The sequence below is a fragment of the Drosophila grimshawi genome, unplaced genomic scaffold (genome assembly GCF_018153295.1).
Source record: "Drosophila grimshawi isolate 15287-2541.00 unplaced genomic scaffold, ASM1815329v1 contig_848, whole genome shotgun sequence".
Lineage (NCBI taxonomy): Eukaryota > Metazoa > Arthropoda > Insecta > Diptera > Drosophilidae > Drosophila > Drosophila grimshawi.
The window spans coordinates 15,090,602-15,106,761 of record NW_025063692.1 but is presented as its reverse complement, the minus strand read 5'-3'; the positions used below and the strand labels follow the sequence as shown (position 1 = coordinate 15,106,761).

Genomic DNA, 16,160 nt, shown 5'->3' with positions numbered 1-16,160 from the left:
TCGGCTATGCAGAAACTTTCTGTTGCAGTTGCAACAAAGTTCGTTGCTTCTCGTAATTGATGCACTCAAAGGCGGCGGCATGCTAAAGAATAAAACGCACGTTTTGCAGGTAATAAATTTCCAAAGCAATTTAAATTGATTTAAGGCAATGGACAGTTTTAATATTAAATAAAATGCCCTCAACCCGTATTTAAATCGTGACAAAATTGCCACATGTGAGTTTCAATTAAATATTTAGTTTCTGCGGGGTTTGGGGCGAACTTTTGATGTAACTTTTGTCAAGAATAGCAGTAGTAGGCTCAATGAGCGTGTTGTGGCCTTTTCGAGAGCTTAGGAAGAGAGGAAACTGGTTACATGGAACATAGTCGTACATGACATGGCAGTGTGTAAAGCGAAGCCTCCAACTCAAATACTCGAATTCGAAAGAACAAACGGCAGACGGCACAAGGAGAAATGAACAGCGGCAGACAGTCAAATGATGGGAATGAAATATGTGTGGGTATCCGGGAGCATGGAAGGAGCATGAATTTCCAAGCAGTTGAAATGTTGAACCGAGCGGGATTTGCTTTGTTTTGTCGCCTCGGCTCATGCAACATAAAATGATCAGGACATGAAAAACAGGCAGCAAAAGGAGCAGCAGCAGCAGCAGCAGCAGCAGCAGTAGCAGAACAGCAGACAGCAGCCAGCAGGCGACAGACAGCGACAGCAGTTGCAATAGTCGGAGCTGCATGCGGTTTGCGGTGGCATTTCACTTGCTGCATAGTTTGCCTACAGGCTGGGGACTTAAGTTTGAGTTCGAGTTGAGTTTTGGGCGTTCGCTGAACCTCCGCTGCTGCAAACCCACAAAAATAAAGCAAAGACGACGACGACGACGACGACAAAGTATGGCAACAATGCATAACTTTTTGCAGCTCCTCACTCTATACGTATGTGTTTGCGAAAAATTGAAACCGCAAATCATTTTCTAAACAATGCATATGCCATGTCATATATGAGGCAAGCAAATGGGTAATTGCGCCTTTGTTCAACCCGCCAACTTCAACCCAGTCATAAAGTGTGTCCGAATGAAAATCATGTTCATAACATTTATAGAATTGCAATTTAAAATGTATTTTCACTGACAGATGATATTTTTTATTATCTTGACGTCCATTCGTTTGTTGCGCATAAGGCATATATAATATTCTTGTACAAACTCAATTGCCGAATAGCAGCCACGTGCGTCCACCTGTCTGTCTCTGTATCCTCCAGATTCTCTCAACTCGAGCTTTCAGACTTTTGGTGTGACTAACTTTACTAAACTGTAAATAGGACAATAGGACTGTTCGATCCGATATTTATTTAATGCAAAATAATCGATACATTATAAGTTCGATATCTTCCATAATCTGGTAGCACTGTGCATTGTCAAAAGAAAATAACAAATTGTCAGGCAAAAATTCCTAATTCAGAAACAGTTTGGAAAAACTGTTCAACCGAAGCAGATCGAGCTCAACAAATAGTCAGTTTACAAATTTGCTGTCGTTCCGATTTGACTGCATACAAAATATATTGCATGTAAGTACTCCGAATTCAGGGATTATTAGACAGCAGCACATTTATAATGCCTTCTATTTTATTTTTGTATATTCTCATCCCAAACTGAAGGATTAAAGATGCCACGCAAACTATACAAAAGGAAATGGGCAGCTGCTGAACCAACCGAAGTCCCTGACAATTCTGCTGAGGCTTCTCAAGTCGCTGCCACAACTGCTGAACCTTCTCAAGTCGCTGCCACAACTGCTGAACCTAGCACGGTAGCTGATGCATCCGAAGTAAGTGCTGAAGACTTCGAAGTCGGTGTCAAGACAGTAGCTTCAGCGGTCGCTGTAGAAGTCGCTGCCACAACTGCAGAAGCTGTTGGAGTCGCACCAGATGAGTTAGACAACGACAACGTCGACGACAAACCGATGTCCAGCCACAATGCTGTTGCTTACAGCAAAAATCCGAAAGCGGAGTCCTGTGCAGATCCCGTTTTGGTCGATTTACACAATAACATGCTGCGCATGAGCGATATCAAGCTACTGCATGGTCCTCATTTTCTGAACGATGCTGTGCTCGGCTTTTATATGACCTATCTAGACCAGATTAAGTACAAACCAAATTTATTCTATCTGTTTGTGACACCGGAACTGTCCCAATGTTTGCCCTACATGGACAAGAAGCAGCAAGAAATGGCGCTATTACAAGATCGCTTGGCCCTTACCAAATCATTCATATTCTTTGCGGTGAATGACGGATTGTCGAACGGACGCGACGGCATCTTTTGGTCTCTGCTGGTTGCGTCGCGGCCAAATAATTCCTTCTATCACTTTGCTTCGTATAGCAACAACAATATAGATAACGCAGTGGAGCTGTTCAACAGTATTAAAGATGTTGTGGGCATGCCTGAAGCAAGCTTTCGCGTCGGGAGTTGCACGCAACACAAGAAGGACTACGATTGTGGCATTCACGTCATGTGCATGGTCGATCATCTGGTTGACCATGTGATTTGCTACAATACCATCTCAGGTGTTAAACTGTTGCCCCGGAAAGTGATCAAAATCAAGCGCAATACGCTTATCACACTGATCGCCTCGCTGAGTAAGCTAGGTAAACACTAAACCATTACAACAGAAATAGAATAGGACGCAGCAAACAGCAAGTAATAGAACTCCCTACACTACGATATCCAGTTTCCATTAGGAATACTGAAAAGCTGTATACTAACGTAACCATAAATTAATGTTTTTAAACATTAATAAACTTATTGCAAGTTTATAAAACAATAATTTAATAAGGTAGGCTCGAACATAAAATAATATATAGTAATAATAATGAAGACATTTAATGTTTGTTTGATAGATAGCATAAAATGTATTGACACTTAACTCAGGAAACACTAGGCGTGATTGTGTAATATACAACCAAAACTAAAGAAAATAATATCTTACCTTGAGGCATTTACCCTTTTGCCCTCCCCTTGACCCACTCTCCCCTTCCATATTTTTCAATAGCACCATACGTGTAATTCACAGCTTGATTCGCTCCCAATTGTGCAACACACACACACACACACACACACACTTGACTTCCTGGCTAAGGGTTATACAACAACGACACTTGATATATAATCAATTTCGGTAATTCCTGTATTCCAATTGGCTCATTTTAGATCCTGACACAAACGAAAATTAAAATTGCCTACAATATTAATGGATTCAGTTGTTTATTTGAATTGGGGCTTTAGGTGCATTTCGACTATAAATGATCTACATCTAATTACTAAATTTTATAGCTTTCACTGCAAGAAATACTTTGTCCGAGGAAGACGTCCTCCATACTCCATATAGAATCGTTCAATTGCGTCAAGTCCGTGTGCGCCTCTGCCATTCCAGTTTAAGGAGACGCCATTTGCTGCATAAGGAAAAATCCAACACTTGTGCTTTGTTTGCCATTTCAAAAGGGCGTAAAGGGCGACAATTGTCCAAGTAGTCGTAGTGCAAATGCGTAACGTCCTCAGCCATTCATTGGCCAGTTTCCTCTTTGCCATGCGTACTTATTGTTGCATTACTGTACACAATATAAGCTAGTCTTACGCTCGAAGTGAAATTATTCCAAATCCTTGTCGAAACCTTGTCTGATTATTTACTTAAATTAACCGGCATATTATACATATAATATGCAACTAATCTAAGAGATCAGATAGATCGATAAGTGCTTATGCATATATATATATATATATATATATATAATTCAATGTTTTACTTACGCCTTAACCTGCCCTCGCTGAATGCCACCGGTCTGGCAGCGATTCAACGATTAAGTGTGTGTATAGCGTGTCGCGATGTAAATACAATTTTTGCACATTTCACATTACGCATTCAGCCCTCAATATGGATATGGCAGCTTTGAAATGCAATTGCCAGAGAGGCTGAAAGGCAGACAGGGCCAAAATACCAAATGGTCACCAGAAATTGGGCCTAGAGTCACTCCAGAGTCGGTACGCTGGCCATTCAACGCCGCAGACAAAGCGGCGACTGGCGAAAACGAGTAAAATCCCGTTCCTAGTCGCAGTCCGGACAAACGCAAAGTTCTGCACTGAATGCCAGGTCCTGATATTAATGCGAACGAACTCAATTCAAAGGCGACCATTCAAAAAGCAGCTGCCCCAGAAGAGTATAAAAAAAAATGCTGAACTCTCTGTGTTTAAGTCTGCTCTTGCAGAATGTGTAAGCTATTGAATTCATCCGTAAAAGCGGGCGGGGGATCATTAAATGAAAATCAACCGAAATGGGTAAAAAAAAAAGGTTAATGAAGTTAAAGAAGTGTAAAAGTATGTAACAGGCAGAAGAAAGTATCTCGGATCCCATATATATATATATCTCTTTTTAAGCTTGTAGGTTTAAAAATTAAAAAGTGCACGACTTATTAGGTGAATAGTTGGGTTCAGGATATCTCATAGTCGACATCTCTTCACTGTAACATTTTCACATGTTTTCTTTTTACAAAAAACCTCTTGCTTTTGAAAATAGGATTAGTTCGAATAAAACTATACAAGCTGTATACAATTTGGAGCCGTCTGAAATAGTTTTGGAGGAGTGAGAACTTTTGGATCTGGAGCTAACAAGTACGTGCAAATAAGTCGAAAAGATTGAATGAATACTGAATAAGCTTCAGTAAATTGTTATGAATAAATAAACACTTAGATATATTTTTATTATGTAACGTAATAATTTGGAAATTTGTGGTTTTGGATAAAATAGCTCGACGACCAGCAATTGAATAAATATCTAAGGCCCACTAAAATCCAAGCACTTGCTATTGAAATGAAGTGTCAACACTGAGTCCTAGTTCCAATCTTAACCACGTTGCTGGCTTTGCTCGCGTCGGAGACGCTGACCATAAGTGTGGGCGCAAAGGCGAAATGAGTCCAGGAAGCGATCCATACACATGTTGATGCAGTTCTCCTCCGGACCACTCAGATGGTCGCGTGGCTTTGTTACGCACTTCTCGAAGCACTTGCAGCTGACGGTGGCCAACAGCTCCTGGACATTGGCTAGGGCAATCTGGTGCTTGAGGTGACGCATCACCTCCTTCGTCTCCCTATCGTAATCCATGCTTCTCTCTCACACGCACTGTCTACCTCTTTGTCTTCTGCTCACTCGCACTCCCATTCAAACTGAAATTTCTTTATGTGGCTCTGGTCCTGAATCGAAAACTGGCCCTAAAAGCATTGATGACAAATACAGAGTCAACTCTGTTAAATCAAACTTACTTCAAATGCTGATCAAAGCTTGCACAACACATTTTGTGATACCCTCTGGGAGGTCGACATTGCTATCATACTCTTGGCTGGGTTATCTACTTATTTACAGAGACTAGCTTAAAACTGAAAACGTAGAGGATATTTGGGAATAGCTGAGCTGCTGGGACTTCAGCATAATAGCAATGCAGATACACTCGGGAAATCGTCAAGTAGGATCCAGTGCGGCCAATCAGGTTTCTTTGATCAGTTTTCGGCAGTTGAGGCCTAGACATAGGAAGTGCAGATGCTAAAGGAATCCACCGTCACGTTTTATATTGATATAAAAAAAAAATAAAAAAATACAGCTACAGAGGGAAAAAAAAACAACAAAATGCCAACAACCAACAGCTAACAACAGACAATAAATGGCTGAACAAATTTCTGCGCATTTCACATTTGCCAGCCCCGTTCACGCCGTACGTGCTACGAGAAACGGGGGCTTAAAGAGTGGCAAGTGGGGCAACCGGTCCTAACCCATTGGCAAGCGGATGCCGGCGTCCACGTACCAATGGAAATGGTATTGGCAGCGCCAAAACCAGCGACACGGCACGGAAATTGCAATTGAGTGCAAATTGTTGAATTTGGACGATCGGGGCGGTGGCGGTTGCAACATCAAATGGCGGGCGGAGCGGGGGATGGTGGGCGCAACGTGATGGAGTTTTGAGCTTGAGTGGGTCAACCGGCAGAAGCTTTGTTTTACCTTGGCAACGGCTCCATGCTTAACCAAAGACCAACAATCCGGGCAATGACTAAATATTTCATATGCTGCAGCTCGTAACTCGAGCCGCAAATGAATAAATCTGTTCGAGATTTTTCGTGCCTGGGACCAAGCTGGCATTATGCACGGCAATTTGTGTGTCCCACGGACAGGCGGCTTTAATCCAGCAGGATTCAGCAGACAGCAGACAGCAGACAGCAGACAGCTGGCAGCTTTAAGGACTCATGCTTCTCTCGAAAGGTAAACAAGTGGGTGGCATCATCATGCGCACGCACAATATAAACAGCACAGCACAATATACAACAAGCAGGCTGGCAGGCAGGCTTCACTTAATGCCCCTTCTCATCCTGGGAGAGGCCACCCGGCACTCTCCCGTTGCATTGGCTTTGTTTGCTCTAGCCTTTAACGCTGCCGACGCGGCGCGACTTGTGTCGATTGTCACGTTCGGGTGCGATTTTTATCGCTCACAAAACGCTTGAAAGGCAACTTTAATTTAAGCTGCTCGACAACACAAGCTTAACTTTGGCTCGGTAAACCTATCTACAACAAATATACTTAAACATACAACAAATAATACACGAAATGTGACGAACGCAGTAAAAACTCACATCAGTCGGAACATTATAAATATGCCTAACCGGGTCAATTTGCATAGCGAGTGGAAAAATAGATTTTTTTGATTTTGTTTTGGTCTGTCAAACTGAAAATAATTATGGAAACAGTTACAGTTTGTGAGGCGAGAAGTCTGAGAAGTCTTTCGCTTAAGCCTGTCCAATGGTCACCTAGCCATCGATGTGGGACTCAATAATGTAGTAAGCCTGTTGTCACATAATAACTCAATTATTAACTACAAATTTATGTTCAAATTTCTTGATTGTGATTTATTCAGGCATATTATGCCAAGCGACAAAACCCAAATAGATGTCTTTAACATTGCGATGTGTGGCTCTATCGGCATTTAGTAAATAGTTAAGCTTGTGTGTTCTGTGTTAATAGGATCTTCCAAGTGACTTCAAAACACAATTATTTTATATTTACAACAATTTTTTGGACACATGTGGCTGCGTGTGTGTGTGTGTGTGTGTGTGTGTGTGTCTGTGCTTAAACAGCAATAACTGTAAATGACAAACAAATGCACACATTGAATTCGTCGAATAAAATCACTTTAAATATCAACAAAGGAATTCAGGATTTCTGGACAGTCGGCACACCCAAACACAAACACAAACACATACACAGAGGAAGCACAGGTAAATAGGCTGCACATTAAAGCAAACAAATAACAACAGCATCCTGTCTGCCCCCCTCCCCCCCACACCCTTGCAACCAGCCCCACAGCACAGCAATTGGACTCCATATGTGCCCAAATTCCTGCAGGTATAGAGATTGGCTGCCCACCTTTAAATATGACCATTTATCCCATCAGACTCTGTGCATCTGCGTATGAATTTGTGGCTATGTATCTGTGTCTGGATTTGTAACCGTGTGTGTGTGTGTGTGTATAGGTTTGTTGTCTGCTTGTCAGAGTGCGTGTAAATGTCATGCAGAGGCCCAAATACGAGTAGAAAAATATTTTAATAACTTCTCGTATTGTCGGTGTTTGCCAACCAAATGTTTTCATTAGCCAACAAAAAGAGCATCGTCAGATGTGTGGTCAGTAAGCTTGTCAGTTAAGTTAATGGCCACAGAGACCGTAAGCCGTTGAGAGAGATAGAATTAGAGAGAGAGAGAGAGCGCGCGAGTGAGAAGGAGAAGTAGTCATGGGGAATAGCAACAATCGATTGTGCACAGTGTTTGGGGTACTTACCCCGTATACCCTGTACTGGTACAGGCCCACAATGCTGAGTTTAACATGCTACAATGACATTGATGAAATCCTTTTTGTGTCACATACATATATACATACGTATGCATTTCACTCGTTTTCACTATTTGCTATTGTGTTTTTCGGCAGTCAAAGTCTTAACAATGACCGACAATTTAACCCGTAGATACTCAACTGATAGATACATATGCAGCCTGCATGTACATGTGTCCATGAGGATTAAGGACACATACGTAGGAATACATAAGTTCAACAGAGAGAGAGGGTTGGCACTAATCCTCAGTTAACACCTGCTTTGACCATACTATGTATATCGAATTCGAACTTAGTATGTATTCGAACTAGAGATGGGCACAGGACTAATTATTCGTCCAGATCCATCCTGTACCGATTCTTTTTTTGTTCCGACCCAGCAAATCCCGAAGACCTCAGATTTTGTACCGTGGGTTACTCGGGTTCCAAGGACTTTATTTTATTATTATGTTGTTAAATTTTCCCATAAAAATTTGACTTTCATTTGTATTACTATTAACTTCAATGTATGTTAAAAACTTGATTTTGTATTATTAACTTCGAATATCGAGCTCTGTTTCTGTGGACGCCAATTCCAAAGATTCATTGTAATACATCCGTGTATTTTGATGAATACGATTCCCATATCAAACACATATAATAAGTACGAAAAACGTTCTTATTTTTCATGATATCCAGTCCCAGCTCCCTTATTAAGAGTGTTATTACATATATGCAACATATCATGAACATCTCATTGATAAATTCATTCGGTTTTTTAAATTCATAATTAAATTTAGAGTTGTGCAGGCGGACTCTGGTCTGCTGGGCTATGAAATCTTCGGTGTGCCTACAAAAGCTGTTCCTTCAAGTTTTTAAACGTGATTTTCACTTGGTATGCACAGCTGTGCTCGTTAAAAGCACAAACAAATGGCAACGGCAGTGTCCAATAGCAATACGAACAGCTCCAAAGGCTATCCTTAACTGAATGTGCCAGTGGAGTGGAAGAGTCCGTCTGCTGGCCTGCACATATGAACACGGACAGTAGTTGGCCTGTGGTGTAAGTCATTTATTGGAAACTCACAACTGTGACAAACGGGGTGTGCCAACGGCTGAAATTGTGGGGGGTATAAAGAACTGAGAAATACGGTTGAGAAACGACTACCGTCCAAGTATGACAAACAATATCCAAATGGGTTTTTCCTTCAACAATAACTTTTCAATATGGTCCAACCAAAATTACCAAAAGAGTTGGCTACCAGAATGATGCGGAAGATGTGTTGCCAATGCGGGAGAGAGAGGCAAAGAGAGAGACAGAGAGAGAGAGAGAGAGAGAGAGGGAGAGAAAGAGAGACACATAGGTTGAGTTGCAAGCAAACGAATATTGTTGTTGTCATTGTTGTTGCCGTTGTTGTCGTCGTCGTTGTACTCTTAATTGTTTTTATCATTCAGCATTGTGGGCGCTGGCGAGGCCACTGTTGGCCAAGGCTAAGAACATTTTCTGGTCGATTGTCGCTGCCATTAAACGTGCATAAATGTGACAACAATAATAATAGCAACGGAAAGCGTACACAAAGCTGCGCCTGGCCTCGATCCTGTCCAGCTCGCTGAATGTTTGCCTATCTGTCTGTATTCCTTTTACTTTTTATGGCATCCACGGTGTCCAGCCGGTCTGGGCTTGCTGCAGCAGCTCGTTGCAAGAGGCCTTTAAATAAGAATTGTCTGAAAATAAATTTTAATTTTGTGACATTGGCCATTGGATGTAACTGCAACTGCAACTGCAACTGAAACGGCCAACGAGACTGGAATGAAATGAAAATGGAAATGGCCGTCAGAATGTAAATGGAAATTGTATTGATGACAATTGCATGAATGCAGGTACCAGTTGTACCTTGCGTAACGATATTTTGACACATTTGAATAATAGGTCTTGTCCGAAATAAGTGAAGATTGTTATTCGATTTCAATTATATTGATGATGAGATTAACAGCTATAACGAGTGAGTTAAATGCATTGTAGATTCATTCAGTACCCATTGAAATATATATTTCATATGGTCTTGCATCACAAAGCTGTACATTCTTTTCAGGAATTTACTTTTATATGATGATGCTTTAAACACTTCATAATATAAATATAATAATAAAAACAACATTATTAATGCGTTAATTGCACTTTTGACAAATTTATGGCCTTGGAAAGTTCTGAAACGTCTCAAAAACCATATTTCAAGGCAATAATTTGAACATATATTTCGAGCTCAAAAAGCATTTGCAACTTTGAATGCAGTTCTCATATAGAGATCAAGCCATGATATAAATGCCTTGGTTTTAGAAAATAGGGTCTCTTTTCACAAAGTTAAGGCCTTAGAAAGTTTTGAATTCCTATTTTGAAATTCAGCATTCAGATGTTCAGAACAGAACGAACTCATCTTAAAATTCTATAATTGAATTATATAGAAACTCGATTAAATACAAATTAAAGGGAGTAAATAAATGAAAAACCTTAAATGAAAAAAAATACAAGTGAGAACGTTACTTGATACCTTCGTTATCAGAGTATAAAAATATGAAATACCTGAAATAATAAATAAGTGGGTATTCAAGTGTAAAATGAGAATACATTTGTTGCAAGGATACCCCGTATAAAACTCTTTTAGACCATAAACATATGAACATTTTGGCTAATTGGGCGAAAGCCTGAAAAAAATACAATTTGTTGCGAAAAGGTCAGGTAAAAAGAGCTGTTTCTCAAAATATAATGAGCATGAAAAATGCAAAATGCTTGCAACTTTTTTCAAATATTTATCTGTTGTTGTTGTTCTTGTTGTTGTTGTTGCCTTTGCTGTTATGCCCTCATCTGCCCAGCGGCTTTTCACCTGACCGCGCCATAAACAGTGCTTTAAAATTAACTCGAGACAGTGAAGCGGCTTGCCCTTGTACTCATCCTCATCCTCATCGTTGTCTCCGTCCTCGTCTCTGTCCTCGTCCCCATTTCCACTCAGCGGTCGCCCTTTCCGCATGCTGAATGCGCACTTAATGAGCGTTTAATTGGCTCAGTGTTTACAAGGTGCAATGCTGACAGGGGCGAGCATCAAAGGGAGGCTGAGAACTCGACCGAATGCTGCAGGTGATATCCTGCGGATATGGTGGGGAGGGGTTGGGGGGGGGGGGTCTTATGGGCGGTCTTGGGCTTTTGGCAGAATCGGGTCGCCATTTCGAATTAATTGAATGTCTTGGAAACACTTTTAGTTGACACCCATTGTTTGGTGAACAGTTAAGTAAATGTTTGTTGCTCTTATATTGTCGAACTAATAATTTATTAGCCGTTGGACTTTTAAATTGTTGCTGTTTATGTTTATGAGTCTTGCATTTTTGTGCCAAGGGTTGCAAATAAATTTGAACAAAATGCGTAAAATACGCGTTAAAAATTCGCAGCGCATTTTCATTTGGCAAATTGTTTTCGCTTGTCTATGAAAGCCATCAAAACAAAACAGAACAATAACAACAGCAGCAAGGACTGAAAAGCAAGCTGAAACACGTTTCAGATTTGTACAAACATAACACCCCTCACTCTCTCTCTTTCTCCCTCTTCCCTCATCGAACCCCCGGCCTCACTTAAGTACCGCTTTCAAGTTGAGAGAACATTGCCTGCTGTAAGTCCTGTGTTCATGATTTTATTTTCAAATGCTGCAGCGTTTTATGTGGCCATTAAAATATTTTATTGCTCTTGGCGTAAATTTAAGCAATAATAAAATAAACAAGTGAGAGGACTCTGGCGAACTGTTCCCGACTACGAGATACCCTGCTACCCCATGAACTAAATATGCCTTTTCCTTCCTGATACGCACACTGTCTAAAACTAGCTGCAAATGCTGTATGCATATTCCACAAGTAAGATGAAGTACCTCCAATTTAAGAAGTGATTAATACTACACATATTACAAATTTTCTAAATGTTCTAGGGGTCTTATAGGTTTTTTATTTTACATGAATAGGTTCTCAACTCAGCTGGTCAACCTAATGAAGATGTTCTGGAATGGTATATGCCTTCGCCTGTTACTTATACATCTTCATTTCATCCAATGACATCCTATTAATGGGTACAGGGTATAAAAAGGCCACTGCAACAACAACAACAACAACAACAACAACATGAACTGAAATCCCAAAAAAAATAATATAATAAAGAAGAAGCAAGCAACTCAACTTTTCCCCCCTTCCGGGCCTTACAAATTCAAAGGACTTGATTTGTGCGTTTCGTTTTTGTTTGGTTGCTCGCCGGTGAAAATTTAATTTGCATTTACCCATAACTTGCGTGTATACCGAAGACAGCGACCCGAACCACAGGTAGATCCAGAGTCAAACCCAGTGTCAGAGCAGACCCGCAGCGAGGACCCTTCACGATAGCTTCATCTTAACAAGCACAGCAGCTCTGCCTCAGCCGTTCTTTTTTTCTTTCTTTTCATTTTTGGAGCTGTCACGCCCCGCAAGCCTTACTTACACCATTTCACGAGTGTGCCTGTGGGTGTATGTGTGGCTGTGGGTGTAGGTGTAGGCGTAGGTGTAACATATTCTGCGAGCGCTATGCAAGGCAGCAGATGTTCTCGCCCCGCTCGTCTCACATTCCACTCAATGGCTAAACTCAGCCAGGATCACTGTTTAGGTTTGGGTCTGCAGGTCCACAGCTTGTGTTGCTCTGCCTCATTTTTTTTTTGTGAATGCCACGAATATTAATGGCATTCCATTGATATACTTGAGCCAAGAGTTTTTTTCCCTGTACAAATTAAAAATTACTAAAATAGTGCAAAGGTATGCAACAGGCAGAAGGTAACATTAGAATGTTGACGGACATGGCTATATCGAATCAGTCATTTCCCCTGTATGGAATGCAAGCCACAATTCAAAATGAGTCACTAGAAGCTCTCCAGGTTATTCTGTGGAAATTGCAAATAATATTTAATCATTAACACATTGAAGAAAGTAAATTTCTTTTAATCATGTCATCATGTCACTCCCATAAAAAGCGATTACACAAAAAAATACAATGAAATGCAAATGCAAGCTGACAACAAATTTAATAATAACAAAAATCCAATTATTTGTAATTTTAATTAATAAAATAAAAAAACAATAATTGCTTTTAAAATGGGAAACATTTGACGATGATATATAAATATATCCTTCCTCTAAAATTGTTGAATTATTGAAGAATTAAATAAATTTAAAGTCTATAATCAAAAATAAATATTCCTTATTGGATGGGAGATGCTTCCTCCTGTCTGTTACATACTTTGGCACAACTTCATTGCACCAGCTTTACCCATATTAAATGTGTTCAGGGTGCAGATAGAAGCTCTTTTATCGAAATAAAAGTGTGCGTTTTCTTTAAATCGTGGACCGTTTTTAAATCGCACACAGGACGCTGCTTAAGACAGCCTCTTTGCAAATAAATAAGCTGTTTTGTAAGCGCACTTTGCATATGATGGGAAGCGTTCTCAGCATCCAAGTAAGTGTCACATAACCGCTGAACTTAGTGCAAAATTGTTCACAGGGGAGTAGGTAGACATGGCATTCTCATTACTTATTCCACCAAACTTACTGCTGCCGCTGTTGCATTTGCTTCCATTTGGCTTTCCCTTTACAAGTGGATGGTTTCATCTTCCCATGCGTATTCCTGGTGTTCATATTTCGCTTTCAACATGTGTAAGATTTCAACAACGAATTGCACTTAATTAATCAGTACGGTTCATCGGTACATTAAAGTTCGTAAGGATCTGCACTTAAATTATGAGTTCAGAATTGTTTATCCTACAGGTCCTTGATAGACAGATTAGGTATTGAAGAGGACATCAGATAGATCAGAATAAAAAGCTTTGCTGAAACCCGTAGCATTCAATTCAGCAATTTGTTAAAATTTGCGGCATTTGCAAATAAGTGACAAGCGTCTTTTAGGCTGAGTGTAAAATCTTGTAAATAATTGAAAAGCTTTATCAATTGAGAGGCATGCGATAACAATCGTTGGGGTCGTTAGGCAGTCGAATTCTAACACAAACACCTCCTCCACCCGTTGCTGTGGATGGGAGTGTAGTTAGGTCAACATGCAATGCCACGTTGACAGGCCAGGCTGGGCCGGGCCAGGTTTGGGCCGGGTTTGGGCCGGGTTTGGTCTGGTTTCGTCTGGTTTGGTTTGACCTGACCTCGTGAACATTGCAATTGGCAAAAGGTTACAAAAGGTTACGGCAGCAAAAGAAAATTCAACGTTTTATATTCAGCGTTTTATTGGAATGGACGCAAATACCATCGCACTCGCAAATTTGCAAATGAAGTGCGACGAATTGTAAAATCGAATTGGACTCGTAGCCCGTGACTGCTAATAAAATACGATAAAATGTCATCCAGCCATAATAATGCTGACTTCTGTTGCTGTTGCTGTTGCTGCCCCCCGAATTGAAAAGCGTAGCTTCTGACGGTTGCACCCTAGTTGAGTTGCAGCATGCCATTGATCGATTTAATTTCATGCGCTGTTTTGTCGTTCCAATTTGATGTTCGCACAGATTCGGCATCGTGTCGATGGTGCGGAAATTAGTTGCCGGTAACCAAACTAAAATCAAACTGCGATTTTGAATTGCAATTGCGTTTTCATGGCAACACAGGAGCCGCACTGCATGCCATATTCCCATTTTATAACATATTCTCAAACATACATACATATATCCAAATAGATACTCGCATTTTGTGCGACATTTTCAGATAATTAAAACTATTGACGTTTGCTGATTGAGTGACTTTTAAATCAACGCTATGACAACTGTCCACTATCATCATCGGGATGAGAATTTAAAAAAATTACTTTATTCAATCAATCCAGATTCTAGATTAGAGACTATGATGAAGCCTTCACATCGTCTAGACACCATTTAGGATTGTTCGTCATTGTAAACCCATTATATAAAATATGACATACAACATATCACGATATAACTTTATCACAATTAAACTCCCTAGATAGGTTGAAGGAAATATTGTATTTATTTTATCGGGGACTTTTGGTCTGGTCTGGCTAGGCAAATGAAGTAGCACTCACAACACCAAGGACTAATTTGGCCAACTCGCAAACTTTCTGCAATCGAGCCGAGAAATGTAAATGAAAACTTGGCCTAGTAACTTGCTAATTAGATTAAGACGAGGACCAAGAGCAAGGCAAGGACCAGGACCAAATGCCAACTGCTGCTCGAGCAGCAAAAAGCAGAGACAGTGCAAGTGTCACACCAGGATTTATGGCTGTTGACAATTTGGCTGATGCTTTTTGTTGCTGCATGCAACATTTTGACTGCGCGCCAAGTGGCAACAGTTTCGTCCAACTGCGTGTCACAAGTCTTGGAGTGCCTGCCGCTGCTGCCGCTGCTGCTTCCGCTGCAGAGCTAAATTAATTCCTTGCTAGGCAATCAACAATCAGCATAATTATGACATGCCCACTTGAGGGCGTTTGGGTAGTGAAAAATGGGCAAAGTTTTAGTCAACGTTTTTGCATCCAAACTTTCAACGAGACACTCGGCTGACACTTTTGACAATGACCAAGAGAAAGGACCGGTAGACATCTTATTTTCATTGCAGCAGCATCTGATCCTTGTTCATAGGTTGACATAGTCCATGCGTCACTCTATCTATTAAATCAAGGCGTCAACATAATTTGCCATAAATTAGATACAAAATATCCATTCCTTGCTTGAGTTACTAAATCAATTAACATAGAAAAGTCAGTTAATGCTAAATTGCTAACAACTCTTTGAACAAACAACAAAAGCACCCCAAAAAGACACCCAGCTGCGAAGCGTGAATTGAGGACACTTTCCGGTTTCATTTTGAGATTGCGTTAGTGTCTGGCAAGAACAATACCATAAACGATAAACATATACGACATTAGGAGCAAAGACAACCAATAACATGGGACTGGACAGCACTTTCTCTGGCCGTGCTCTATGCTTGAATTTCGATTTCAATGGGCACAAACTGCATAATTTATGGACATGGCATCGCACATGGGCCGTTCCCGAGCCATATGCAAAACGGCAATAAAATTTAAATATTTTGCATATAAATTAAATCGATGGGAAATTTCGGTGCAAAGCCAAAAGCCCAAAGCCCGCATGAACCGTACCAAAAACTCCCAGTGGAGTCTTACACAATCCACCTTCTGTCACACACACACACACACACACATGCACATGCACACACACACACGCACACACACACACCCACACACAAATCCACACAGA

General features: G+C 40.6%; 1 protein-coding gene across 1 annotated transcript; it reads left to right on the top strand.

The window, feature by feature from the left end:
• Positions 1-1,476: 1,476 nt before the first annotated feature.
• Positions 1,477-2,797, top strand: LOC6564987 (sentrin-specific protease 8). Its single transcript, XM_001991822.2, has 2 exons — positions 1,477-1,557; positions 1,648-2,797. The coding sequence occupies exon 2, from the start codon at positions 1,656-1,658 to the stop codon at positions 2,640-2,642; it is 987 nt and encodes a 328-aa protein (XP_001991858.1). The 5' UTR covers positions 1,477-1,557; positions 1,648-1,655; the 3' UTR covers positions 2,643-2,797.
• The last annotated feature ends 13,363 nt before the right edge of the window (positions 2,798-16,160 follow it).

Coding starts and splice junctions, on each gene's coding strand:
- LOC6564987 (XM_001991822.2), top strand. CDS start 1,656: ATGCCACGCAAACTATACAAAAGGAAATGGGCAGCTGCTGAACCAACC.